This window comes from Corvus kubaryi, unplaced genomic scaffold (genome assembly GCF_017639235.1).
Source record: "Corvus kubaryi isolate FWS band 111438036 unplaced genomic scaffold, C.kubaryi_AGA036_p1.0 65303, whole genome shotgun sequence".
NCBI lineage: Eukaryota > Metazoa > Chordata > Aves > Passeriformes > Corvidae > Corvus > Corvus kubaryi.
Genome location: NW_024581906.1, coordinates 199,788 through 224,873, shown reverse-complemented (window position 1 = coordinate 224,873; position 25,086 = coordinate 199,788). Strand labels below are relative to the sequence as shown.

Sequence of the window (25,086 nt, the reverse complement as noted above, 5' to 3'; positions counted from 1 at the left end):
CTGCGGCCGCAGTGAGAGCCGGACGGACCGACGGCTACTCGCGCCCGCAGCGAGCCCGCGCGCGGCGGCGCGGAACTGGGTGGGGGTGCCCGGGAGCGCCCCGACGGCGCGTCCGCCCCGCGCCGGGCAGCAGCGGGCCTGCCGAACGGGGGGCCGGGGAGAGCCCCGCACCGGGCCTGCCGAACGGGGGGTGTCGGGAAGAGCCCCGACGGCGCGGCGCCCCGCACCGCGCAGCGGCGGGCGGCTCTGCCGACAGAAGGAACCGACACCCCGTGGCACCTAGCCGTCCCCGCCGCCGCATTCTCTGAGGACGCTCCGTCGCGCCCGCCTGGGGAAACATGCTTTTCCATATAGCCGCCGCTGGCCAAACCTCGGAGGCTCCGGTAATTGCCCGCCGTGGCCTCCCCGCGCCGGGCGCGAGTAGCCGTCGGTCCGTCCGGCTCTCACTGCGGCCGCAGCGAGCCTGCCCGAGCTGTCGGTGCGGAGCGCTGCCCGCCCGAAGCGGTGCGGGCGGCGGTGCAGGGAGCGCGGCGCCGCTGTGCGGGGGTTCGGCTGCGGAGCCGCCGAGGCAATGCCCTCGGTTTTAGAGCGATTAATGCCGGGGACACACGGGAAGCCCACGCAGGACCCCGTAGGTGAGAAGCGGTGGCGTTTGCAGCCGGGACAGCACATTGCCCCCAGAGCTGCCACGTTTTCGGCAGGGTCCCGATCCCCCGCGAGCGAGTCCTTTTGTTGGGCCAACAATAGCTGGCCAAAGGTGGTGGAGAGGGAAATAGCTCCGTGCACGCATCTTAACTTCCCTTCCGCGCTGCCTCCCCTCCCGCCACCGCCGCCTGCCTGGAGAGGAGAAGTGGAGGTTTGCCCGTGTGAATAGGCGTGTGGAGAACAAAGTGATGGGCACAGTATGAGGTAGATATGTTTTTTCAAAAGTGAATAACTCGCAAGCGAAGGAGGGAGCGAGGGAGCCCAGCAGCTCAAAGCGGAGCGGCAGTGACATGGAATGAGCAGCCTCACAAGTTTAGGAAGCTGGCTGGGCACGCTTGGTGCAAGCGGCAGGCTCCTGGGGCCCACCTTCCACAAACAACTGGATGGTATTGAGGAAACGCGATGCTAATGGTTTGCTTCCTTTAAAAACAAACTGAGGGAAACTTCCACTGTTTTTTTCCCCGACAATTATGCTTCAAAGACAAAAGCTGCTGGATTCCCCCAAAACAAGTTGTCAATTTCTCGCCAAAATGAAAGTGTTTACTCAGTAAGAAAGGTGGCAAGGAGAAGAAGTTAATACCTTGTTTCTGTATAGTATTCATAAAGTTGCCAGACCATCTATTTGTATCTGGTAACAACTTTTATACCCTGCTATTGTTTAACACCCCCCCCCGCCCCCCCTTCAATAAACGCTTCCATCATGAACAGGAGGAAAAGCCCTCTGCACTGTGCTGCATGGTGCTGTTTGCCGGCTAAACTCTCAGCCCCCGGCTTCTCTTTCAGTATGCAGGCACCACGTGCTCTCTCCCTGTGTCCCCGTGGCACAGGTGTGCTTTGCCAGCAGCCCTGCTGTGCTCTCATCCCCAGGGTTAAGCCTCCGTGTTCCCCGTTTGGGCACCGGGTGCCACAGCTGTGAGCTGTTCCTTGCGAGGACCCCGGGCCAAAGCTTGGAAATGAGCATGAGCTTTGCTAAGCAGCAGCCACTGACACGCTTTTCCAGAAGCCTAGCAAGCTCCCAGCATGGGGAGAGCCAGGCTGGTGCAGTGTTGAAGTCTTAAACACCTCCCTCCAGGCTGGTGGCCTGTGTGGCTGTTGGGCCTCCTTGACAGCAGGCGCAATCCTCTGTCCCACAAACCACCCACTGGACTCTGGGCACAGAGGGGAGCAGCATCCCATTAGCCTCACATGTGGATGCAAGGTGGCTGATGCCCAGGCCTCTGGATAGCCCAGGGCTGCTGTCTGGTGCTGGGGACTTCCCTTAGCAGTACCTCAGTAACTGTATGGAGCACTGGCGAGATCAGCCTAACACCTCAGCGTGCTCCTTGGACGGGAAAACTTCCCGGCTGGGAAACACTAACAGCTGCTTATTTTTCAAGCGCGTGTTTTGTGAGCGCATGCATGCTTTGAAACTGGAGGCATCTGAGACTCACTCCACAGTTTGCCTTTGAAAGGACACACACAGAAAGGCATTTTCCCCACCAACACCACCGCTCAGAGGAGGAAAAATGTTTCACTGAAATCCAGTACTCTCTGTATGCCTGTAGCTGCTGTGTGTGCACACACACTCAAAGTCAAAGGCAAAGGGTGGTTTATGTCAGCACTGGGTTTAGCTCTGCTCTCCCAGAATAAGATAAATGTAAGTGATGAAGAACTCCTGGGGCTGGCTGAACTCATTTTGTATTCAACACTGCCCGGCCCTTTTCACTTTCCCTTCTCCCTCTCTTTGTATGTTCAAGCCTACTTGAGTTTCTTTTTTTCTTTTGTAGAAGTTGGTTCTTTTGAAGCGGTTCGAGGCACGCCCTGCAGCAAAGGGGACTTCACAGGAGTCGGAAACACAGGCACACCGGTCTGAAACACTTACTGTACAATAGCAGGAATGTAGGAAGCCTTGAAAATGAATCTGCTCTAAGCAAGTGTCAAAGCTTTCAGAGGAAAACAAACTGAACTTACCCCCGTATCTTTATGCATATTTCCCCCCATCCTCCTTTCCTCCCCCCTCAGCCTGGTTAAGGGCCAAGGCAGCAACTCAGGGTCAGGCACATATTAGTGTTACAGAAAATGTGCTACAAAAGGGGGGAGAGCAAAAAGCCTCCTCTATCATTACAGCCAGAGACATTTTGAAAGCACACAAAGCACATGGGTCAGTCCTCAAGTTTAACTGTACTCAACAGTCTAACTCTGCATTCAATCCCATTTCAAGATCAGATGGCTTCTCTGCCACTGGTCAGAAAGTATTTTATTCCTTCTCTTCCCCTTCCCCACTTTTCCCACATCTTCTCCCATTTCCTCCTTTTCTTTTGAAAAGTGCATGGGGGGGGAACACATAGCCCTCTTTGTACCTCCCCCAGTCTTCAGGCAGTAAAACCCACAAGTGGATAGAGACCAAGGTGTGAGTCTTGCTCACTGAGATCAGGTAATCCTCAGTGAATCTCAACTGCAACCTGCCCAGGCCTCCTGCAGGAGGAGGGAAGGTGGATTTCTGCCCTCCCGGTGGCTGACCTGCACCCTGGAATGGCAAACCCCATCTAGAAGCTACTACAGTGAGCAACAACACACACAAAAAGACAATGTACAGCTGAATTATTTTCAGTCTCTGCATCTTCAGACTATTCACCCAAATAAAGTGCTCATACTTACATTATTCAGAGCAAGATTGCTTAAAGCAGAAGAGGGTCCAGCAGCAAATGTTTCTTAGGCTCCTCCTATGACCAGTGTCTGATGCTTTACTGTCAAATGTGTTTTAAATACACATTAGAAGGGATGACTGCAGGGAATACAAAAGCCCTGCATTTGGAAATGTGGGAAATCACATTTCTGAAACCTGCCCCTTTCCACTCAGGACAACCAGGACCATGCTGCTGCTGAAGCAGATGTGCCCTCATTTCTGCAGAGCAATCTTCCTGGGCAGATTTTTACACTTACCCAATGTCATTTGTTTCAGCTCTTGGAGGGTTTGTAAAACTAATTCCCATTTCTTGGTGACATTTACCTCCATAAAGATCTATGCTCTGGGGCTAACCCTGTGGACACTTGCAACTGTATACAGTTAATTCCAGTGCAAGTACCTCCACTGCCTCCAAGAGAAATGCAAAGCATTGGTATAATAATACTTGCCTACCTCCTGGGGCCATTGTAAGGCATAATGAATTCAGCTTGGTGATATAGTTGGAAATCTTTTCTATGGAATTTGTACCTACATACATTTTGCCCATTTATTTAAACGGCTACAGATGTTACTGAGACATTAATTCATATTTTAAAAATAAAAAGCTTCATATTCAAGGAAACATCACTCATAATAATTTTCCCTCAGTCATTTAGTTTTAAACACTTTTTTGTTTTACATTCAGCTTGGCAAGGAGGTTGCACTAAAATTGCTAAATGCCTTCAGTCCCACCAAAGTCTTGGACAGCTGAGGCACTTCTCAGCTGTGGGACACTTTGAACAATGATGTTATTCCAGGTGCAGCTTGTTCATCCTTTGCAGCCCGAACAATTCTGCAGGGCCTGTGCATGCTCACAGGCACCACCCACAGGTCCGTCGTTTTAATTACTCCTGAAATGAGCAGTAAGAGAACACTAATGACCATCTCTGCTATGTGAACAAGTGTTTTCTAACATGCTTTCATTAGGCTGCTAGTTGATATGTTTTACTAATATAAATCACTTAAGCAAGAAAATTACCACCGTGATCAACAGTTTTACAGCATATGATTGATACTTCATTTAGTTTAAGATCAGAGAATTAACATCAATCCATCCACAGAAACAATATATTTCCTTCAAATCACATCTGGTCACCTCCTCTTGCTCTCAAGTTCTCTTGCACAAGAGCCCAGGAAGTGTAAGTACTCCAACTTTGCTGGGACTAGATTTATTATTTTTAACTGATCACCTCAGCATTCCCTTTTTCACTGTCACTTTAGCCACTGCACAAAGTACAGTTACAAAGGTTTGCTCTGGGAAAACATTCTAGTCATAGGCTTGGTGTATAAATGAAAAATATAGCTTGCAGGCTCTCTGTGGCATAGTAGTAACACAACTATTTTTTCTCTCACTTGTGAGAGAAAAAATAACAGTTGACATGTAAGCAAGAGAAAAAAAGAAAAAAAGAAAAAAAATCAACATTTGAAACAATCTGCCTTGCCTCTCAACAGCAGCATTACTTGAGCAGTAACCTGTGAGTGTAGGGGGCTGCTTCAGTTGTACTGGGCCTTCAGCCTGCTGTTCTCACATCCATCACCCACAAAGCTCTGGGCAATCAGGCAGCCCGGTCCCCGAAGGAGGTTTCTTAGCTGTGGAAAAGCCAGCCTGGAATCTGAACCTTTGCAGGTCTCCTGAGGAGGGAACGTCTCTAAAATGTAAAGAGTAAATATTTACAGTCACAGAAGCCAAAACAATGTGGAGAACAGTGGTTCCTCTAAGGGGAGAAAATCAAGTGAATGGACCCAGTCTGGTGCTGATCAGCAGTTCACATCAATCCCTGAGAGCAAAGTATTTCCCCAAGAAACCCTTGTCAGCCAAGAAAAAGTAGTACCTTGCCATTCATTGGAAATCCTCTCATTTAATCCCTGACAGCAAAGAACACAGGGCTTCTAGGAACAATCCATTTCCAACACAACACAGCACAAACAGAGCTTTCAGGAACTACCCCTGTGAAAGGCTGTGAAAAGAAACCTTTCTGAAGACATCTTCAGCTGGTTCACTACCTTGTAAATTAGGATGTCTTAAGAATTTCTACCTGTTAAAGAAGTAGAACCATTTTTATTTCATTCCCGTCATGGGGTTAAGAGAGAAAGAAATACACAAAAATTAAGCATTAAAGAGGATTAAGCTTTAGGGACACCTCAAAATTCTGAGCCATGCAAAGAAAATGAGAAAACTCTTCCCAGTCTATTAGACATCAGACAGCTTCAGCAGAGCGTTGTTTGCAGTGCCTGTGACAGTATCCTCATTGGTTTTGTTCAAGCAGCAATGCTCAGCTGCAGTCCTGTAGCTCTTGGGAAGCAGCTCTCCTGTGGCAGTAGGCTTGCAAAACCCTGACTGCATCAAGACCTCTGGTAGACCCCTGAGTTGCAGAGCGGATTGGTCTGGAGAGGGAGAGAGACTTGTAATTATTTCTATTCTTCAGGCATGCAGGATGATTTGACCTCCATAAAAGTTTTAGAAATTCCCAAAGGGTGAAACCTAGTGTTCATCTGCAATGAGCAAAAGCTCTGCTGAGGCAGAAGTTTAGGCTAGACACAGCTGATGGCCTGCTGAGGCCAGGCGCTTGAGAGCTTTCATCAGGAACCCACAGTCTGCAGAGGCCCGAGTGTATGGCCCTCATGTGACAGGGGCCACAGATGAGCTCAGTGAGAGCCCAAGTGGCTCAGCTTTGGAGGGAGCTATGGCAGGAGGAACCAGCATCTCCCCCTGCCAGGTTCATGCGGCAGAAAACCCCACCTCTTGCTTCAGCACAGGTGTTGCATCCAGGCTAGGAAGAGTTCTCTCTGCCATAGGCCTCTGTGCCTTCACACCCCTGCGAGAGCACGAGGTAACGTCCATGGGAAGGCAGCACACAGGCAATGTCCAGCCGAAGCTGCTGAACAAAACCCTGGTGTCCCCGCGGGTCCTTGAGTGCCCTGCACAGCCGCCTGGGATGGACACGAGGGCATTTCTCTCCTACCTCTCCCAGCGAGTCGGGTCCCCCCAGCTCGGGGCTCCTGCTCTGCTGGTGTTCGGTGAACACCGCTAGCCAGCCGGGCTGGCCGAGCCCACACCACGCCACTGAAGGTGCCCCCAAAAGCCTCGCCCTGGTGACACGGCGGCGAGGCCACCACCCGGTCCCCTCGGGTGGGGTGTGCGCCCCGGTGCTGCCCCGCTGCCGGCAGCAGGTTGAATATTGTAGGTGTGGGCGATTAAAGTGTCGCCGGCACAATGGCGGTCTGTGTCCCATTCGCCACGCCCGGGCTCCTCTTTGGAAAGCGCACACAAGAGGTGACACGGCGCTGGCCCCCGCCATTATCCCGGCAGCATAGCGGCGCGGCCCGCCCCGTTTCCCGGGAAATGGCGCTCCCCCGGCCGCCGCGTGACCACCGCGGCCGCGCACGGCTCCGCGCTCCCCCCTCCGCTGCCCCGGAACGGCGGCCCCGGCGGAGGGGGGATGGCGAGCGCTTGGCGGGGGGGAGCCGCAAGGCTACTGCCGGCGCCCCCGGGGCACTTTTCGGGGACAAGAGCCCCCCGCCTCGGGCCGCCCCCGGGCGCCCTCCCCGTCGAGGCACCGGCAGCACGGAGCGCGGCCCGGGCAGGGCCGTGAGGGAGCCGGAGGCGGTGCCGCAGCGCCACCACCCGGGCGGCGCCGGGCAGGGCCGGGCCGGGCCCGCCGCTAAACCCGCCCGGTACCGCCGCTCCTTCATCGCGGCCCTTCGGCTCTGCTAACCCGTGACAACAGTGCTCTTCTCCCCCCAGCTTCCCTTTCCTTTCCCTTTCCTTTCCCTTTCCTTTCTTTTGCAAGTGCCCACCATTAACTCAGGAAGAAGCCTGTGGCAATGGATGGAGTTCTGCATGCAAATGCACCACACCTGCCAGTTTCTCACATGGCTTCACCCCTTGAAATAGAAACTCATGTCTCTGCTCCAAGTTTACTTCTATTTATGCGCTGCAGCAAATTACTGTGTACCGTGGATAATAACCCTCTGTCTGTAATGCCAATCCACTGGGTGTAAGTTTTGGAAAGAAACGCTGCTTCTATCTGTCAATACTTATGGAATAAATGCTGAGGAATATTTATGGATATGTTTTCCCTTTTCAAACAACTCATATAAGACACAGCAGACTTAATATACACATGGATAGACCTACATCTGTCAGACGATGTAGAAAGCCTTAAAAAGTAAAGACCACAGTGATATTTACTGAAGGCAAAAATGTGTCTTTCAAAAGTCAGTTTTCCAGGTGTATCCCCTCTACTTCTACATATCTTTTATCTTGATGTAAGGAAAACAAAGTTCCCTGTGTCCCATATCAGCTCTACTTTCTGTATTGTATAGATAGGCTGACAGGATAACTTTTGAAGCATATAAAGGGGTTCACGGAATTCTGTTTTGTTGGTGGGCAGGAGGTAAGAAAACTTCATCTGCAGTCTCCTAAACCTGGGGAGACATAAAACCAACCCAAGCAACAGCAGATATGATTCAGAAAGGTGGGTAAAAGAGCAAGACAAACCATTCCAGGGTTGCCTGAGCACTATTTCATAGAGTAGCACACTTTCCTGTTACACTGCATCAATTTCTTGCTGTGTTAGCCGTCATGCCGCAGAGACTATTCCTTAAAAATGTGTCAGATAGAAGGAGTAGCAAGTAACCACATTATTAGCTTTGTTCACAGTATTTGCTTTCTTTCTCCTGTTCCCCCGTGTGTAAGCAAAAGAATTAATTAGTAACAACATGGGTCAGCTGTGATTACTCTTAATGTGGTCCCCAGTGAATATTCATATCCAGGGAATATTCAAAACCAAACAAGACCTCCCCACTGTGTGTGTGAAGAAGCATGTCCCTGGCCAGTGGGGGAGGAAGGCAAACTTACCAGCAGTGGCAGGGCTACAATACACTCACAGAGCTGCCTGCTCCTCCTTCTTTTTTCTCCTGGCATTTGACAGGGACATGATCTAGACTGGCAGAGTGCAGCAAATGTAGCACAAACAACCCACAAAAAAGCGTTTTTTTCTTAATTTTTCCAACTGTGCTTTTCAATTTCTAGCAGTTGTATAATATTTACCACCTTCACACTCCCAGGAAAAATGCTTGCACAAGGATCTTCTGGCTGCTTCTGACTGTGCTGAGTGGGAAAAGAGGGTCTCTCCGCAATCAAGGGGATTAAGTGACACCTGTGAGTCTTTCTTCGAGTGGCAACAAAAATTAGATTCATGTGGAGCATTTTCCTATACGTAGAAGGAGGGTATGATGTTTCCATCCCAGTTGTGGGGAACTGGGATACTGCACCCTGTGTAGCAAAGCTGCTGCTGCAGCCCCACAAGGAGGGAAAAGTCAGGCAAAGCTCAGCTGACCTACTGGGCAACCAGGTATGAACCCTCAAATTATGTGTGTGTGTGTGTGTGTCTTGTGAGATCTTTGCTGTGAAATAAATCCCTGTTTCCTTTCTCCTCCCATTCTCCATAGCCTACCAGGGCCCTGGTGCTGGGGTCCCAACGGATGTGGAGGTGGCACACGAACAGCTGAAGCAGGGAGAGCAGTGGCAGAGAGCCCAGCACTGAGCACTCACCTGGGGGGCTGTAACACGAGGCACCTGTGGGACTGTGAAAGCAAACCTGCCTGCTACACCTTGGCAGAGGCTGTACCTGAGCTCTGTGGTGGGCTGACCCTGGCTGGATGCCAGGTGCCCACCGAAGCTGCTCCATCACTCCGCTTCCACAGCTGGACAGGGGAGAGCAAACATAATGAAAGGCTCAGGGGTTGGGATAAGGACAGGGAAAATCACTCACCCATTACCATTGTTGGCAAAACAGACTTGACTCAGGGGAAGATAAATATGATTTATTACCAATTAGATTAAACTAGGGTAATGAGAAATAAGCCCAGATCTTAAAATGCTTTCCCTCCTCCCCTCCTTTATTCCTGGGCTTAACTTTACTCCTGATTTTCTCTACCTTCCTGCCCCTCAGTACCCCAGAGGGACCAGGAGTAGGGGCTGGGGGCAGCTCATCACACATTTTTTCTGCTACTCCTTCCTCCTCAGGGGAGGGCTCCTCACACTCTTCCCATACTTCAGTGTAGGGTCCCTCCCACAAGGGACAGTTCTTCATGAACTGGTCCCGCATGTGTCCCTTCCACTGTGTGCAGTCCCCCAGGAACAGACTGCTCCTGTGTGTGTGCCCCACAGTGTCACAAATCCTGCCAGCAAACCTGCTCCAGCATGGGCTCTTCTCTCCATGGCTCCTCTCTCCTGGCAGAACCTGCCAGGAGTCTGCTCCAGCATGGGCTCTTCTCTCCATGGCTCCTCTCTCCTGGCAGAACCTGCCAGGAGTCTGCTCCAGCATGTGCTTCCGACAGTATTCCTTTGGACATGCACCTGCTCTGCTGTGCTGTCCTCCACGGGCTGCAGGTGCATCTCTGCTCTGCCTTGGACCTCCACGGGCTGCAGGGGAATCTGTACTCTGGTGCCTGGAGCACCTCCTGCCCCTCCTTCTGCACTGTCTGGGGCTCTGCAGGGCTGTTTCTCTCATGTATTCTCACCCTCTCTCCCAGTGGCAATTCCTCCTGGGCAGTAACGTTCCCCCATTATTAATTCTGTTTTCCCTGAGGCACTAACATCATCTAGTTGTCTTGTAGAGCTGGCTGGGGTCTCTCAGACATGGAGGAAACTTCTGGCAGCTTCTCACAGAAGCCATCCTTGTAGCCCCTCCACTGCCAAAATCTGGCCACACAAACCCCAAACAGCTCTCATTTACTTTACTGCCACATCAGCTGCTGCAGGGGCCAGGAGAGCAACCTAGGAAAGCACCTGCAGCTGGGTGGTTACTTCAGGAGCTGGATGATTGTCTCATGTACCCCCCAAACCTTTTATTAATTAATGGGTTCGCCTTTTAATTCTTTATTTTCATTTGCAGGGTCAGTCTTATAACTGATTATATCTGGATTTGCAAATAAAGTTCTTGTTAACTTTTGTTTTGGGACTGTGAAGTGATCCCTTATCCCATCTTGTGTTGGTGCGTCACCCCCTTAGAACAAAGAATGGGACACAAGCATTTACTTTTTTTTAAGAAAGGGGAAAAATTATATTGCACTGAAAGAAATATTGGCCTTATTAGTGCTGGTACGAATAATTAGCTACAGAAGCACCGAGCTGTGATGTCATGGTGGAGGGGTGTTGTGTGCTTGCTGGGCTTCAGGTGGCTTTCTTTTTCCACTGGCATGGCAGTTACTGATCCCAGAAAGATTTGTTTTTTCCCCTTACAGCAGTGAACTGGTTCTGAGATGCTGAATTCTTCCTTCTGCCTCAAGTTTCCTGTGTGACCTGGAGTACAGTAGTCAATGACTTGACAGTTCAGTTTTCCAGCTGTAATGATTTTTTTTTTCTTCTGACATATCTTGCAGAAATAGAGATTCTGTAGTACACACAAAATATCACACCACTGTGATGAATGGGACGGGGGGGGACCACAGATTTTGTATGTCTCGACAGGTAGTAAATTTATTTTTATAACTACACCTCCTGCAAAGTATTTTCTTTCTAAATTATGTTCTTGGTTCCTGCAATTTTGGGGCATTGGTACAATTTTTATGTTTAGGATTTTGTTGAGCTATGAATCACTTCCCCTGCTCTGACCTTCTTTTGGAGGCCTCTATTTCTGACCTCATGAATAATGCCTTGGGTGAGACATGACAAGCTGATAGATTGTGATGGTGTCTTCACAGTTGCCCACTGCTGTTGATGTGACACGTGGATACATGTTCATGTCCCAGTGTTTATCAAAAATTTTGTCTGTGACTCAGATAAAGGGGGAGATACTTGGTTTTGACATTTATTTCAAAACAGCTCTGCAGAGTGAAGAGGAAGCATTAATTAGTACCGAGAGAAAAATGGTTAAAGCAGGGCTGTGTTGGTGTGATGCCTTTGCTGTTTTGGAGACTTTTTTCGTTAGCTACAGCCACAAGCATGCACAAAGGAAGCTCATTTACTTTTTGTGTCATCACTTTGTGCAGAGTTGAGAAATTAAACTTTTGGGGGGCATTAACCTCTAGCAAGCTGCACTGACCCAGTGAGTGTTGGCAGAAAGGCAGCTTTATGTTCTCATCACTTCATAGCATCCTATGTAAGTAGGAAAGAAAGAGAAAAAGATACTCTGAAAAATCTGATTTGTTTAGGGAAATGGTCCTAGCCCTTTTTTTTTGGTGAAGACAAGAGGGAAACAAAAGGGACTTTGGCACTGGTCGTGCTGCAGCTGTGTCACTCAGGGCTGCCATCATTCACTTGGTTGGCTCAGCAAAACTATTTATCTCCAGGTGTTTCACTGTTGGTCAATAGAAACATCTTACTAGGAGATTCTTCGAAATCAGATAAACATGTTTTCTTCCACTGCTCCCTTTTTGTTTGTAGCTGGTATCTCAAAAAGGTCATATAACTGCAGATACCATGCAAACAACTCATCTTTATAAACAGCTGGCTTGTATCTCCAGTGGAGCTACTGCAGCAGAAACACTTGACAGTCCTTAACACTATTACTTCCCTGGAATTTGTTGTAAAGAAAGGGAAGTGTCACATAGGGTTCACCATGATGTAGCCCATTATAGAGAGTACATATGTCATACCTGTAAAACTACCTGGCTCTAGAGAGGCGTGTCTGTGAGTGGGACAGGGACAAAGTGCCTCTGTTTAGGTGAATGATCCCCTGAATGCCTGCTAAGCTTAATAGAAAATTGTAAGAGGTCAGAAATATTAAGTGAATAAAATACACTGAATGTAAAAAGCCAGCAGACAAATTTTGGATGCTGCAAGTTAAATTGTCATGGCTGATGTTATTGCAGTACATTCTGCACAGCTTGCTAATGACAAGGTTATTAAGTTTAAAATGTTATTGAAACTTAAAAATTGAGAAAGCCATCATGTATGAAATATGGGCTACCTCCTCTCACACTAAAAGTTTTGTTTTAGGCAGTGTATGTCCAGTATCAGGGAAAATTAACCTCCGTGCAAATAAAGATGGCAAAGTGTGATTCTATAAAAATAAAGGCCGTGCTCCAAGAATATTCCTACATTATATTAAAACAGATGAAAGTGGGATGCAGTATTTCTAAAAATCATGTCCCATACATGTCAGTGCTAAGGAATTCTAAACTCATCCTCCAAAATGCTGCTCGTAAATGCTCTCTGAAATCTAAGCCTTAGATTTCTAAGCCATTGATAAACATGGTAAACACTGGTGTTTTCCAAAGATGCTGTTCACTGAGCTGAGTCAGAGCAGCTTGAGGAGCTCATGCCATCTCCATGGGCTAAAACCCTCCAGTAGCAGTGCAGCAAAACCATGAGTACATTACCTTGTCATAGGCTGAAAATCCCCCTGCACTCAGCAATTGAACAGGAGGAAACGCAAGTTTAGAAAACAATTTTATTAGACAAATTATTTAGACAAATTATACACAGAAAGCTCTGCCACTTGTAACTGAGGCCTCCAAAAAGTGTTTTGTGTATCTGTATAATAGGCAACACATCAAAATAGGCCTATTTTAAATATCGTACATGGTTAACAGGTTTTTTAATAGCTAAAATCACTGCAACATCTGGTATGTCCCTATGTAGCTTGTTGGAAAGAAATTTTCTTTTTTTTTTTTTCTTTTTTCTTTTTTTTTCTTTTACTCAGAAGTGTGGATGAGTTCATGAATGTTACAAGGGGGAAGCAAGTTGTGCATGCTTTTAGACACTTGCTGCCCTGGAAACAAAATGGCCTTTTGCACGATAAGAATTCGTTCTGCCTTACACAGTAGACAATATTTGAAGATTTAGTACAAAAAACAGTGACAGTACAAGATGCTCCCCCAGAACAGAATTAGCATCAAAATAGAATAGATCTGAAGAATATACCTTTTATTTTATCCTAAAGCAAATCACATATGCTGATTCCTATTAATCTTAGCCAAAGAATGAGTTAGATTAAAGTAAGTGTATGGCATTAAAAAGAAAACCAAACCAAAAAACTCACAGGATAAACTGCTTGCTTTCTACTTAACCGCATTTTTAGTTTAAGGATTACAAATTGAAAGCTCTTCCTATGTTTCTAACAGGTAACGGTGTTACTTGAAAAAGCTGGTGCCAAAGTGGGCACTGGTTTTGCTCTCACTGCTGTTCTTTATCTTGCTCTATACAGTTGGCACTAATGTAAAAAATACATAGCTCCTCTAAATCTAATTTAACATAGAAAGGATTAAACTGAGTGCCTGTTCATATTTTTTCCCCTTAGACCAATACGTGATTATAATTAAGGCCACATCTGTGTGTCTTGAGGGCTTTTTTATTTTCTCTGTTAACGCCATTATTTTATTGATCAACTGTACTGACTTGGAAAAGGATTTATTGACCTTTAATCCATGTTTAACTGCTCTAGAGCTATATTAGCTGTTCATGAACATGGTATACCTAAGAGACAGTTCCATTTGTCTAATTAATTAAAAGGAAAATTATCAAGATTAGCCTTATAGAATGCTCAAAAGCCAATGCAAAACCTAACCAAAGGAGTTACATCTAGGTACAAATGTTTAATTGCCCTGGATGCTCTAATAGAAAAGTATAAAATATGCTCTGTTGGCAAACGATGCAAGTCAGAATAACATTAAAGCAACCTGTCTTTTCTAAATGAAAAGACACCCTGCACTGTACATCTCTCCTGTATACAACACATTTTTACTAAAGCTTTATTAAATGAATTGCAATAGCAACGGCTGTCATTTTATAGCTATATATACATGTATATATATATACACATACCTGTGCGTATATATGTATATATATATATGTATGAGATACTAATTTATTTAACACAACAGAGGCTTCTGCCATATGATACAGTTTACTGTACATAAGAAAAACTTTTAACACTGTACAATCACATAAAGGTCATATGCACTGTTGCAGTGCAAAAGTAGATTTAACTGTAGTCTTTACTGGCATAGTAATGGCTTTTTGTAATCCTACAAAATTGCATTCTTATATTATGGGGCCTGAATGATCTTTGAACTTCATTTGTTTTCCTTTTTTTTTTTAATGTTTTTTGTCTTTTTGCCTTTTTTTTTTTAATTTTCCATTTCTTAAACTGCAGGGTTTGCCTTTGGTCCACAGTTAAAAGGACACACAGCAGTGGAGCGCTGACTGGATGCAGCAGAGTACATGAAAAATACTTAAGTTATTGCAATTATAGTAAAAAAAGGCGGTGGGGGAGGAGGAGCGAATGCCCTTCTGTAAAGTAATCCTCAGGGTTTTCCTATGCATGAATCACTGCTTGTTTCCTATATTTAAAGTATATGAAAAGCTTGAAGTAACCAAAACCTAACGTGGTGATAAACTGAAGAATAAGTGATTCAAGTAGTACAGAGAATAAGGAGAGGCAGAAGAGACTGGACTGAGAAAGCAGAGAAGAGGAGGAGGAAGAGTTGCTACTAATAATTCTGATTCTTAAATAAAATAAAGAAAAAACCCCAAAAACAACCCCTGAACAGAAAATAACCCCCAAACAAAAAAAAAAAAGAAAAAAACCCCAAACCTAAACCACAACCCTCAAAACCAAAAAATAAGGTAAAGAAGAAAGGTTACATCCATGTTAGTCCCACAATATTACAGCTGCTCCTTGCAAAGGGAGTCCTAAATAAGAAACAGTGAAGAAACTTGTTCTGATGCTCAGATGGAGGTGCCTCGGTCTGGATCACTACTGATATTCAGGCCCAGGGTAGGAGTTGGTTGGTAAGGGATGGATGACATTGTTTTGATGGGGCTTCTGAAAAAGCCCCCGTTGGGTGCCCTGTGCCTGAAAGGGCCAGTTCGGTGCTCGGGCACACTGCCGAAGGAGAATCCCGAGGCGGCTTTAGCAGACAGCGTGCGGCTCAGAGTCTGGATCTGCTCTGGTATGAAGGTGGTTGTGGTGATGTGAGTGTTCCTGAAGTCACTGATTTGCTCCAGTGCCTGACGTGTGGGTAAAGTGTCAATGTCCAGCGGGGTCAAGTCAATTGAGGAGGTGGAGAACTGTTTATGGGGACTGTCGTCGTCTGTGCAGAGGCTGTTCACGCGCCTGTGGAGGTGCTCCAGGTCGATCTCCTTGTCATCCTGGGGAATGAGAAAAACAAGAGGCACCACTCACCATTGCCATTTGTGCTGGGCTGAAGTTTCACAGGGTGATCAGCACTGCTCGGGGAGCACAAGGCACAATTAACTAGAGCTGGCTCTTGGCTGATGGTGTCCTGAATGTCACCAGCGAACTCCCCCACCGCCTGAAGCCAGGTGGGAGAAGCCAAACCGAGGCAGACCCTTACACCACAGCTACCTTCAAACCCTGGATCCAAACAACAAAACTCAAAGTGCCACTGGTAGATTTTCAGGAAAAGCCAAGCTCGGAGCTAGCTAGGTGGGTTAGACTAGCAACAGCTGAATAAAAGCAAACTGCATGATCTCAAATGCCTGGAATGATGCCAGTTCTTCAACTCCGCAAAGAGAACTAAATTTGGATGTCAACATGGGAGGCTCTGAGGGATCAGGTTGCCATCTTTGTCATCCTCTCAGGGTTTAAGGAAGGGCTAGAAACATCTCAGGTTCCTTTTTGCCTTTATAATGTAAATTGTAGCATAGAAAAGCTGAACATACAGAGAAAAAATCCCAAGCACTGGTGACTCATTGACATTGCACAAAAAGGAGTACACCAGGCAATTTTAAATTACAATGCCGACGGAGGGATTAATTATCTCCTTACCTACAAAGAAGCAATTCCATCTATTCTGATGGAATTATACTTTTGTGGGTGAGAAGAGAAGGCAGCCTGATGTATTTATTATAATATAGCATAGCTCCTCTTACCTCTGTCCCTTTTCCTTCTTAAATCTCTCTTCCCAGAGAACTCAATTAAACAGGTTTGTTTGTTATAATTGAGAATTTAAATGCACAGAAGTTAAAAAAGAGGAGAAATCCTAGGTGACCCAATAAATCACCTGTGTTGAAAATACATATTTCTGCTGAACTGCAAAGCTTAATTCAAAGCAGCATTAAGTACACACGTACAGGGGTATTCCCTCAGTCTAAGTAGTGCAGCTCATTCAGAACAAAAATCAATTTCAACTAACCTTAAAATTTACCTTAATCTCTGTGAAATTTACTAGCTCTTCCAGGCCACTAGAAATATCTCACACTCTAGGACCTCACAGAGGATAATTAGGCAGCCGATAGATGTGCACTGATGACTTCCAGCCTTGATTACTGAAATTCATTGACTGGCTTGATCCAGAGCTCCCTGAATCAATGGCAAAACTCCTAGTATACCAAATGGGCTTGAGATCCCTCCTTTCTCTAGGAATGAAGTCAAGCACTCATTCCTAAAAAGTCCACATCTAGAACAAACTGCAGGAGTTCACCTACTTAGCAAAATGGATCACTGAACATTTGCGCTGGCACCATGCCGAACACAGAGCCCGACTGGAAGGAGACTGAGAGGTCAGCTCCCCTCCAGGACTGCACCCTCTGAGGGCAGGGACAGGCAGGCAAACCAGGGGAAAAGGGGAAGGGAACAGGGCATCAGGGATCTCCCAGGGACTGGATGATCACTGACCGCAAGGGCTTTGGTTTGAGCTCATCATGGGAAGGAAAAAATGCAGTGCTCATTTCTCGGACTTAGCTTTCTGTCTATCATTTATTCACAAGTGGACATAGACATGGATGCACATAACAACCACACAGGTGACATCAAATCCAAACGCATTCACCAAACGCTCTCTCCTAAAAAATTTGGAGCTGCATATGGATGCAGGAGAACTGGGGCCACATCAGAAGCTAAAGAAATATACAGAGGCTCCATTAGTGTGTGCAAGTCATGACTATGTCTCTGAGGGACAGTCCTAAATATTTTTCCTTTTTTCGTGTATTTTTTTTTCCTGGTTTTGTTTTTGTTTGTTTGTTTTTATTGTTGAAAAAAACAAACATACAAACACTTTGTAATTTAAAATGCCAGTCGGGAAAAGATTGGAATTACATAGTTTCTGAGCCTCTAAGAGTTACTCAAAATACATAAAATAGTCCTCTTTCTTTTACAGAGATGCATTTGGGGCTAGGGTCAGACCAGTGAAAATATATAAGCGGTGATAATCTCCCATGCTTAGCCCACAACCCAATCTCCACCCAATTGATACACCAAAATGAGACCCACTCACAGTAAGATTGTGCACATCTCCATAATATGATCTTTCCTCTTCTCTCTTGTGTGATCAGTAGTGAAATATTCAGCAGTTTTCACATTTAAATTATCATCAGGCTTCAGAGTCAACATCCCATTGAGATTACTGGGGCGGTTCATACTTCTCTCAGAGCTACTGTTTAAGGCTGTCTGCAGACTCAGGCAGACATCAGTGAATGGGTTACTTCTGGCACGCGACTGAAATGTTATCTTCGCAACCATTAGACAATTTGTTTCAGTATAAATGCTTGCATTCTGGAGCACAAGATGGCAGCCACCAGGAAAAAGGGTTGGCTTGCTGACCACAAACTGGCCCAATCTGACCCCCGATTCTGGACTAGTGGCCTGGAAGAGCCAATGGATTTCATGGAAGCTAAAATGAATTTTAAGAAAGTTAGTTAAGATGTATTTCTTTGCCGAATGACCCCCATATCCAGGATAATGGCGACATTCAGCACATACGTCCACGTTAAACTCAGTTTTGAGCCAAGCTTTTCAATTTAACGTTGAGATGAGCATTTAAATGCTAAGCTAATGACCATATAATAAAGATCAAGGAGGCCAAATTATACCATTTGTGGAAAGTACACACTTGAATTTCTCAGCATTTGAAAGTTGAAATAGAAAATTTTATACTTGCGTAAAATATCTGTGTTGGCATTTTTTTCTTTTCCTTTGTCATTGATTTTCATGTTTTGCACCAGATAAATATAAAGTATGAAGTTCTGAAAGTTTGGGTAAACAACAATCCAGTAAATTTTAGCATTTTAAAATAATTTACCAGGTGAAACTCTATGGTTTCCGTTCCTGAGAAACCCAATTTAAAGACTAGAGATTCCTTTTTTTTTTTCCTTTTAATAATGGTCCGGTCCAGATCTTGAACAAAAAAGAAAAAAAGAAAAAAAAAAAAAAAAAAAGCTTGGGAATTAAAACAGGCAAGAAAAGATTAAATGTATTTTAACATCAGTGCCAATGTTGTCTAATTAGGTGGTGTAATTAATCCTGCCTGATTAGACAGCATTAGATTAGCAGGAATAAACACAATGGAGAAACTGCAGAGAAGGCAAGACCACTGCACACAAATTAACAGCAATACCGCACAAACTACACAGATGTGCCTAAGCTACACAGACAGAAAAGCTATATTTGATAGTGCTACATTAAAGCTCATATTAGGTTCAGCTTTGGGTGTTGCTTCCAAGGATATTTTAATAAATCGTTTTGTCCCTAATTTCGTTTTAGCAATTTGCAGACGTAAAAACTTAATTATGAACACAAGGAATTTGGTGCAAAGTTGCATAAGGCTCAGATGGCTGGTAGAGGGACAGGTAGATTACCACAGGAAGGAAAGCATTACACATGCAGGTGTAGAACCAAACTCGTCTCAGGTGAAAAATAATATATTTCTCTGTGGCCTCTGTCCAAGATTTTCTGAAACTAGCCTGTAGCAGGTTTCAGAAATAAGTCTGGTCTGAACCTGAACAATCTAACGTAGTCTTGCTTCCCTGGACTTCAGATGAAGTAACAAGAACCAAAGTTCATGGAAGTCTCAAGGGCTTAATGTTTCTGAAAATGGGGACAAGCTTATTCAAGAAGCTAACTGCTGATTAAAGGGGTAAATTTTGCAAATGCATTTTGAGAGGCTCAGCCACTGAGCTTAGGGGATGTATTTTTCAAGAAGAAGCTAAGACACCTAGTGAGAATTAGCTGTCACTAAAGGGAACAATGAACTAAATATTGATGTATTAATAATGTACTATTCTACAAGTAACAGTTGTGTTTTACTCAGAATAGTTGCATATTTATACATCATCAATATACATTTATTTTCATTCAAACTTTTCTAGAAAGAATAGCTAAAAAGTTTTTGAGGAACATCATTCACCTTAAAAAATCAGGAAGCTAAAGAAGTATCTCTGAATTTGATTCCCTTCCCTCTCTAGTGCTATAAAGTCAAAGCAGCAATCTTTAGGGTGCATGAAAATTCCCCAGGAGAAATGGAGGGTCTAATACCTCTTTTGATGGAACCCGGGAGCCTTTCCTTTTATTCCACCACGTTTCCAACATTGCAATGAAACAGGATAGGACAATCCCTGCAGCGAGGATGCAGAAAACACCTGCAAAACTTTTTATGTCCAGGGCACCTCCTTTCTGTTTGGTATCCACAGATGAGTAAAGATCACACTGACCGTTCTTCGGCCACCACTTATGCTTCAGTATGTCCATGTCGCCGTTCTGCTGCAGCTCCAAAATCCTTGGGGAGAGAGCACAGAGTCAGGGGTTACAACGGGCCTGAGAGTGTGAGGATGTAAATCTGACTGCCTGCAACCTTCCCACATGTCTCGGAAAGCCAAGCAGCAGATGAACCTGGGCAGACTGATTTAGCCAGAAAAGAAAGCTTGATTATGGGCTTGCCTGTTAGACTGAGCATATGGATATCTATGTCACACTTCAGATACAGGAAAGCACACACAAGTCTTTCTTTCCTTCTTTTAACTACCTCAGTGAAAATGCATTTCTTCATACACTGTATTTTCTCAATTGGCTTTTACTACAGTCTGTGTCAACTGACTTTCATAGTCCGTTAGATATTTGACAATATTTTGAATTCTAATCACTGGCGAAGAGACATGTCAATTAAAAAAATCAGAAGGAATACTCATTTCAGATCTACCACACGTTACACGTGGTGTTGTTGTAAACTGATCTTTATCAGGTTACCTACTTTTGCTGCTTTGGAGAGAGAGCAAAGCCATCTTATTGCAATCAGTGATGACCTAAACTAGTCTTGCTTAATGTCAGAATGCAACCTGATGATAAGTGATTCCACAGGAAGGTTCCTTGCTGTGGAATTCACTTGTCCTTGGACCTACATACCCAGCCTTCAGCCAAATATTGACTGGGCAGCTTTGCAAGGACAACATATTTAACTAGACTTCCTGTGGGATGAAATGTTTGAAAAATGAGAATTTTGTTTGGAAGAATATTTTCATATTTACTCCATTTAATTCTAAGGAGAATATTTTTTTAAAAAAGCACCCAGAAATGACGATAATAACATCTGGGTGCCTCCGAAATAAAAAATTCAATGATTTCAACCAAAAAAAGAATAAAACAAGGGAAATGTTTCCCTTCATATAATAAATTTGTTTTTCATTTCAGTGTTGGAAGGCAAACAATTACTACTGCAATCATTTGACACAGCATGCAAAAAAATCCAAGTGCACACAAACCAGCAGAGGTCTGGGATGTTGCTACCAGAGAGACTGTACTGCACCAGAGGAGGAAGGAAAGCTGTCCCCCTGTCTCAGGGCTACCACAACAGCTCAGTGCAGTGGTCTACATCAGCCTCGAAAGGGAGCTCGAATGCACCTGGGGACCACAGGGCAGCTGTACAGAGGTTGCTCAGTCTCTGATGCTGCTTGAACAGGTAGTTGTGTCCATGAAGCCACTTAATCTGCTATGGCACATCCTAATGACCATACACTTGTGCTGTGGTCTTGCCAGGAATGGGAGGCTTGACACAGCCACCAGTGGCTGAAATCCCTGCACGGGTCTGGAGGGAGCTCTCACTTCCCACTTAGGCAGTATGTCCGATGGCTGGGATCATGACCTGTTCAGAGGGGAACTGCTTGTTCATTCCTGTGCTGTCCCAAAGGGAACAGTGCCCTCCAGGAACAGATCACAGGTGATACACATGTCCTTAGAGACACTGGAATCACCTTGTTCATGTAGCTTTGAGTTTGTAAGAAGTGGGACAAATTCTGTGCAGTGTCTGCTGACAGTGCATTGCTCAAGGTCCAGGCCTGGAGAAGGGTAGTTAAGGTCAGACTTGCCTGGACTATATTTTGACTTCTCCCAAACCCAGAGACAACTTAGGAAAACCTCATCCTGAAGCTTCCTGATGGTGCAGGGATATTTCAAGGATGGGAGGATTCTCTGTTTTGATGCATGAGACAGAATAGCTGTTATGAGCCACCCATGTTCAGAGAAGCTTTGGAGGGATGGGTACCATAGGCAGGATTGCTGCCATTGCTGCCTGCAGCTGCCTGTTGGGAGTGTGTAGAGAAGATCAGGTTAGACCCTCAGTGACAGGAGATGCAACTGGGATAAACTAGAAGATAAGAAATTACAACCAGATAAGAGGAGAATGGGAGAGGTCAAACACTGGAACAGAGAATTTATGGCATCACCACCCTTGGTAAAATTCAAAGACCCACTGGGAAAGACCCAGAGCAAACTGACCTGCTCTAAACAAAGGACTGAATTGGAGACCAAATTACTCCTCTGCAACTGCAAACAGAGTCCATACACTACCCTCGGTCACGGCATGCAGTCCTTATGGAAAACTCACCATAATCCTGGTTCTCGCTGCCCCGGAATCCTGTACTAGGATTAAGGCGAGTATTTTGGCCCAAATATTCCATTCTGACAGGTTAGCAGGAGCAGACAGCCAGCATAAACAGAGCCCTTTTGTATAAGTTCTTGTGGAGTAATAGTCAATTAATTTTCAATACCTAATCCAAACATATGTGCTTTTATATTTAGGAATTACTGTACAGAACAACATCCATGGGGTTTACTTCTTCCAGCAGCGGCTGTAATCCCTGAGCAGGGCTATTTTCTCTCCTTTATTCAGTCAGGAATAGAATGAACCATCCAAATGATTGCTCTATTCTCATTAATTAAATGATTCTTCACTTGTCAGTATAATTCCTGATTACACAAGACATCTTTTTAACAAAAGGCATTTGCATAAAGACACTGAGCTTTGGCTTGTTCCTTAACGGAGATTTATTCCTAATTGTATTCTTGGTAATTATTGGCAATTTTCTTTATGGATGTAACATATAAGTTCAATTATTTAAAGGAAAACGTAAAAAAAAGAAGTAGAAATTGGGGATAGTAATGGTATCATTACATGGGAAAGCTCAAGAAGTGGAAAGCTTATAATGAAGCCTTGTAAAACTGCAGCTGCAAACAGAATTTAAGGGATAAAATACATATTGAGAGAAATGATAAGAGCACTGATATCTAACTATATTAATGTCACACAGGTAAAGAGGGACATCCTGCTTCTGTTAGGCTTTGGAAACACTTGATTCAGAATTCACCTGTTTGTGGAACCAAAATAATAGTTAACACACTAAGGAGATTTAACACTTCTAACCTGTTCCTAGTTATGAAACTTCCTATCTTTGCGGCTCATTTTCAGAGAAGAAAATTGCACTTTTATGGAAATTCCAGGAAAAACACAGGAGGAGGGGAGGTCCCTTGCAAGCAGGCGCGCCGCACACGGGCACTGCTATCCCTGCGTGCTGCAGGAGCCTCCCACACGATGGCACTCTTTCCATAAAAATACGTGGATTTGCCGCAGCTCCTGGCGGGTTCCCCGATACGCTAATCAGATGTACCTGTTGGGTGGCAGACACTACAATCAGTTTGTTATTTGATTTTCAAATTTAATAAATGACTAAAGCAATAACACATTAACTAAATGCTTCAAATGATAATGATGTTCTAATGCTGTAATTCCAGCAAGGGCATCTCCTTCTAAGTCTCAGAATTTTACGACTGAACTTTTTCCTCAATGGCGTTGGCTCTTTTGAACCTGCTTATTAGTACAGAGTCGTACTGCAAGCCATAAGCCAGTGGGAAGAGTGGTGGAAAGTAATAAGCAGGGTGCATGACTTCCTGATGTTTTGAAATACCATAGTCTTAAAAAGCTTACAAAAGAAGCCTATATATCGAAATAATCCGATTTGTCCAAAAAACTTGACCTTTAAAACTTGCTTATAGATAGAGTGTAGGTCTTAATATATTTTTCTTTAGCAAGAAAACTGCTAGAGTTACATTTTTCAAGGCAATGACGTAAATTTATTGAGCTGCACAAAAGAAAATATCTGTGTGCACTTTAACTGATTTGGCTCTGAATTCACAGTGCCAAGTGATGTCTCATGGATATAAAAACAGAAAACTAAGCTGCCTGTGGTTTCCAAATCTAACAGGGATGTGAACAAATCCTAATGAATCAATGGGAATAGGGCTGGATTCCACTTGATAACTACATACTTTGCTGCTGGCAATGAAATGTAATTATTCCTCCAAAATACCCACAGATAAAACCCCCCAACTTAATATGATAGCAAGGTGTCACAAATGCTCCAAAATTGACCTCTGTGACAACATTTTTTTGATCTAATTTTATTCTCAGCTATCAATAGTGAGCACGAGATACGAGAGATCATTTACAATGATATTGGAAATGCCAGTGCAGGTCCTGAGATGTCAAAGGTGACTGAATATCAGCTTCCTGCACCAGGAACATGTTGTCCAGAGGGATAACTTCCCCATTGGCACTGATAAGGAAAAGGATGTGATGAGGTGCTTGGCTCTAGTCAGCAGATCAGACTGCTGCAGAGAGCAGATTTGTAGAACCAATGTAATGAATGCCCGCTGTCAAAGAGGGAAAAAAAAGTAAATAAATTAAAGAAAAATGCTATAGTTGTGGGCTCTGCCTCGGAAGCCTGAGCCAAGGTCCCAGCCCTTGTGCTGGCTCCCAGGGGGCTCACATGGGTCGCCTTGGGAGCACTTGGTGCTTGCAGATGGGACCAGGCAGTGACAAGACCTCTGGTAACTTCTGCTAGCCAAAAGTCAAATTCCTCAGGCAAAATCTTCTTGCTGGAGCTTTTCTAACAAAAATCTGGTACAAAGTCTTTGCAGAACTTGGTTCTCCTCTTCAAGCAAGATACAAAACTAAGCTAATTTGTAAGCATCCTTCAATTATCAAAGTAGACAGGGACCCACAAGGAGAGTTTGTGGGTTTTTTATTTCAATGAAGCAACTGCCTAAATCCTTCCTATTCGCTGCACCAACTGGAGTGATGCCAGCTCCTATTGCATCTCCCTGAGCAAGCTTTAGGTTTTGGCAAAGCAGGGTCCTCTCTCGGCGGCAGAGCAGCTTTCACTGGTGCCACCTGGAAGGGTGGCTCAGGGCTGGTGCCAGAGAGGGATGGCTGCTGCCCAGCCTGGCTTGCTGCCTCGTGGGACAGACAGGGGGAAGGAAGAGGGCAATAAGAATGGAGACAGGCAAGCAGGAGACTCTTGAGGTCCTTTTCATCTCCTCTCCTGCCAGTGGTACCTCACTGCCTGGTGAGTTTTCATATTTTACCCTCATCCTTGAGGCCTTGTGGGAGACACACATTGGTGCTCAAAGCCTTGACTTTGATGCCCTAAATCATATTTGTAAGATTTATAGTATCACATTTCAGCCAAGAAAAGGACATGTGAGAAGGTGTAGGGCAGAAGTCATTGTCCTGGGATGAAAGAAAGAGGGGAGCAGTGCAAGTGCCTGCTCCTGAGTGAAGGAGGTGATGTTGGCAAAGCTTGCAAAATGAGCAAAGCAGCTGGAAGCAGAGATCATTGCTATAGCAGCCCTTCCTGCTACTACAGATCTTGATATCTG

The 25,086-nt window shown here is 45.0% G+C and overlaps 1 protein-coding gene across 1 annotated transcript in view; it reads right to left on the bottom strand.

Moving 5' to 3' along the window:
• Positions 1–12,796: 12,796 nt before the first annotated feature.
• LOC121673265 (glutamate receptor ionotropic, delta-2) overlaps positions 12,797–25,086 on the bottom strand; it is a gene marked incomplete at its 5' end in the record, with an annotated part of 212,004 nt that continues 199,714 nt past the window's right edge. The window contains 2 exons of the mRNA XM_042046429.1: positions 12,797–15,512; positions 19,636–19,876. Of these exons, the coding sequence (XP_041902363.1) occupies positions 15,090–15,512; positions 19,636–19,876 (664 nt within the window). The remainder of the gene's footprint in view (positions 15,513–19,635; positions 19,877–25,086) is intronic.